This window comes from Antrostomus carolinensis, unplaced genomic scaffold (genome assembly GCF_000700745.2).
Source record: "Antrostomus carolinensis isolate BGI_N321 unplaced genomic scaffold, ASM70074v2 scaffold6064, whole genome shotgun sequence".
Taxonomy (NCBI): domain Eukaryota; kingdom Metazoa; phylum Chordata; class Aves; order Caprimulgiformes; family Caprimulgidae; genus Antrostomus; species Antrostomus carolinensis.
In genome coordinates, this window is record NW_010312762.1 from 49,589 (window position 1) to 53,882 (window position 4,294).

At 37.7% G+C, this 4,294-nt stretch overlaps 1 protein-coding gene across 1 annotated transcript in view; it reads right to left on the reverse strand.

Moving 5' to 3' along the window:
• ADAM12 (ADAM metallopeptidase domain 12) overlaps window positions 1-4,294 on the reverse strand; it is a gene marked incomplete at its 3' end in the record, with an annotated part of 83,437 nt that overhangs the window by 46,528 nt on the left and 32,615 nt on the right. The window contains exon 9 of the mRNA XM_010167099.2: window positions 381-529. Within this exon, the coding sequence (XP_010165401.2) occupies window positions 381-529 (149 nt within the window). The remainder of the gene's footprint in view (window positions 1-380; window positions 530-4,294) is intronic.

Genomic DNA, 4,294 nt, shown 5'->3' on the forward strand with positions numbered 1-4,294 from the left:
CTCATTCCTATTATGACTGATACTCAGTTGGCAAGATGAGAGAAGGTGAACTTTTGATTCAATATGTGCAATGCTGTTGTTTTTTGGTTCTTTGGGTTTGTTTTTTGGCGTTTTTTGGGGGGTTTGTTTTTTAAATTAACCAGTTGCTTATGGCATTTTTGTGTCTCAGACTGGCACCATGGAAATAGAAAGGTACAATGGTACATGTCGTGCTCTGATAACAAGTCTAATTGTTTCAGCTTGAGGGGGATAACTGTGAGAAGATTTGAGAGGTGTTGAAAAGGATTTTCTTTTTTCCTTTAAATGTTCCTGAGATACAAAACATAAGTAAAAATTTCCTGCTCTAACTGTAAGTTCCCAGTGCTTACCCTCGCACTTACCCAGTAGAGGGGTTCATGATGCAACCCCCTTTATCAGTAGACGCTTTGCAGTTACAGCCCCTCTCCAATGTATCATGATTCATTCCAAAATTGTGTCCCAGTTCATGGGCCAGGGTGACTGCTGCACCCAGAGGGTTTTCTGAGTGATCCTTGGGAAAAAAAAACAAAAAACAAACAACAAAAGAACTAGTTAAGTCAACATATAAAACCGAATCAAAATAAACATTCCCCTTTCTAAGGTCCTATTGCCTGTCCTTTAAAATGTTTTGTAAACGTACCAGTTGTAGTTACACTGTTGTTAAATGGACACAATTTTAAATTCATCCATATATACCAAGTGCAGACCGGGCATCTCAGGATAGTCTATCTGTCCTGGCCACCCAGTTTCACAGCACATTAGACATTTGAGGTTATGAGGCAGCTTTGAACATCTGGGTCATCTCTTTATTTAGGACTTAAAATTCTCCTGCTCAATAAATGCCCCAAACTCCGAAGACATGGCACTGGCAGAAAAGAGTCACCCAGACGTGTTGGAAAGGGTAATTGTCTATGGGCAAGGACAAGCGTGAGAAGATCCTTCATGTCAGAAGGTAAATTGAAAATGCAGCAAGAAACTTCACTTGGTGTATTTAATATTCTTCAGAGCGTTTCTTTACTATCAGAAAGTCCAAGATTTCACATTTCTTGTAAGAAAAACCAAGTACCTTGGAAAAACTCCTTTTTAAAATGAAAGGGCAAAGCAAGTTGAAATCTTTGATGGCCTCTTGTTAACACCTATGAATATTCTAAAAGTTTCAACTGTCAAAATTGAATTATTAACATTGATCCTTGTTGAAATGCTGCTTTTTGGGACAATTATTTCTGAGAAATTAACTGCATGATCTGATTACAAGCTGCTGATCAGACTGATGTTTTGGCTTAACCATAAGTAAGAGATCTTTCCACATCGATCATTTTCCCGGAGGAAAAAAATAATCCACTGTACTCATATGAAAGCTTTTCCTTAAGGCATAAACATGTAATATAAATGCATGATCCACTATTTATCAGTCAGTAAATGGAATTACTATGTACAGCTGCCTGCTCTAAGAGCATATATGAATATATTCAGTTCAAATAACTCTTTTAGTATCATCTAAGCCAACCTTCAGACTAAAAAGAAGTGAAAGGTAAAACTGTCTAAAGCATGAGCTATATATTAATGAAGCCCTTAATACATGACTTGGAGTAGATTTAAGAGTTTCTTGTTTCATCTCTTCCTTCATCCGTCTGCGCTAATATTTTTAGTAAATCATTTCTCATAGAGAAAAACTAAAAAAGAGAATACAGTCATTCTGAAAATGAGAAACTACTCCTGCATTTGGAATAAACTCAGAAAATTTTTATCTTTTGACAAAGGGTCTCTTTTGTTCCTGGAATTTTAGAATTTTAATATAAAAATCTTGTGACTAACATAGCAGCCAGTTTGCATGCAGTTATAGTCTAAGATGCCTGTTTGCTGAAAGAAGCTGTACAACCTGTCGAAGTAAAAGAAAAACATAGTAAACCTGTGCAGCAAAATAATCGGTAATAATCAAGAAAAAATACGCTCCTGCACAATGCACAGATATAGAGATGTCTTATCTAGATACTAGTCACATACAGATTGATTTCTCTTTGTACTCATAGTAATTTATGAAATATTTAGGGAAGTCAATATAATCGAACCTGATGTCATAAAAAGAGCAAAACCTCTCACTCAAATGGAAAATAATGCAGGACCAAAGATTAAGAAAATAATAATGTAATTCTATATAATTTACCAGCAGCATGCTGGAGTGATGCCTTGAAATTAGGCTTATGTGGTCAAGACTGAAACTCCTTTAAGCTTTGAGCAACCTAGAAAGACAACAAACCGAGCTCAGTTCTTTTTTTTTTTTTTTTCATTTTGCCAGTCTCTCTTCCTGACCAGAGATTATATTTATTTGAACATCTCCAAAGCTGGCAATTAAAAACAAGAATGCACACAGTCCACTCCAAAACTAGAGCAATAAATGATCTGAAATGTCATTTGGGTCTTGAATAAACAAACAATTATTACAGCCCATGCGGTTCTCATTACTTGCTCAGAGCCACTTGGAATGCAATTTTATCAGCTTCTAGAGAGGGTTTTTAAAACAAGGAATGTGATGTCTCAGCAAAAGAGGTTATTTGAAGGCAGCATAAATGAAGATTATCAAAACAAACAGTGACATGTCCCATTTGATACTGAGACCATTTAAGTGTCACAAGGACTAAAGAAATGAATAGCAATGTGACTTTGATTTATTCCACTAGGGTCTTTTAAAGTTAATTTGAGCAGTAAAAGTCATTACCACACAGTTTCACAACGACTGAATAAGCAACCATCTACTGTTAAGACATTAGAAGCTGTTGCACAAAACATGCAGTTGCTTTTGGCTGAACTTTGCTTCATCCCACTGAGATTCAGATCAAATCATCAGAATAAAATACTGTCACCTACAGCTAGAACAGGTAAATGCCTCAGTCCTGGTACTTTCCATGCAGTTTCACTCCATTGTAGGAATGTTTCCTAAACCACACTTTTATTTCTTTTAAGTCATTGACTGAAATGGAAGTACCTCAGTTCCACTCTTGTCATTTAACCTAACTTCCCACTAAAGTCAATAGAAATTTGACATGAGTGAGAATACTACATTACATTGCATCAACCCAGCATTATTTTACTTTCAAATCTATTAATTTAATGGTCAATCTTTTGGAGCAGAAGAATGAAGACTGAAACATGCATCAAAGGCTTGCTTTAACATTAAATTTTGTTTGGTCTTTATACAACAAAACAGGACCATCACAGTAAAATAAAATTATAATGTTCTTGATACAACAAAAGCTTCTCACACACAGATGACTGTTTTCCCCACTTTGAGTTTCTCTTAAAATTCGTGGAAGACGGGGTGTCACCTACCACTGAGAGGACTCTGAGTAACTGCAAAAACAGTCAGGAAAATCGGATCATACGAGGATGACCCTGGTTTTTATATTCAAATCTTATTTCTCAAGAAATCTCACCATTATCTCTTCTTTCAGAACAGTTTTGAGAATGTGGGAGCTTTTTGGTATTGAGTGTTCAGGATGGACTGGGTAGGAGGTTGGCTGATTTATAAGGATGGCCAAATGTTTAGTTGCCCAGTTGAGATGTAGCTTCCCAGGTTAGCAGTTATTCCCTCTTTCACTTGCGTATCTTCCAAATTTAGTCTCCTTCTTCTGTACGTACTGGTATATATCAAAACTTATTGTACACACTCAAATCAGCCTTTGTTGACTGAGAGGGAAGGTTGGGCAGCTGCCCGTTTGGGTTTTGGGGGTGAGTGTCTGCTTGTTTTGGATTTAGCTCATTTTGAGGATTTGAATAAAGAACTGGAAAACATTTCTAGTGATGCTGTGCAAGCCTCTGGGCAACCAGGTCCAGTGTCTTCACCACACTCACAGGAAAGGATTTCTTCCTCAGATCTCATCTCAATCTCCCCTCTTCCAGTTTAAAGCCATCACCCCATGTTCTGTCAAGCCCTGCTCTTGTCCAAAGTCTCTCCCTGGCCTTCCTCAAGTCCCTTCAGGTACTGGAAGGCTGCTAGAAGGTCTCCCTGGAGCCTTCTCCAGGCTGAACAGCCCTAAAATGGGGCTGTCTGCCTCACATATGCCTTTGCCAAGATTTGGAAGTGCACTGGGAGACTCCTCCAGCTTTTTCTTCCTCTTTTCCTCCGTTTCCTTTTGTACCTACCCCCCAGGTACAGCTGTTAGAAACACCAATTAGAGACTCAGCTTCTAAAGCTACCAAAAGACTGAAGCCTTTGTCTTTTCTACAATTTTGACATGACCTTCTCCAAATTACGTGATTTGATTGTTCTTTCCCACTC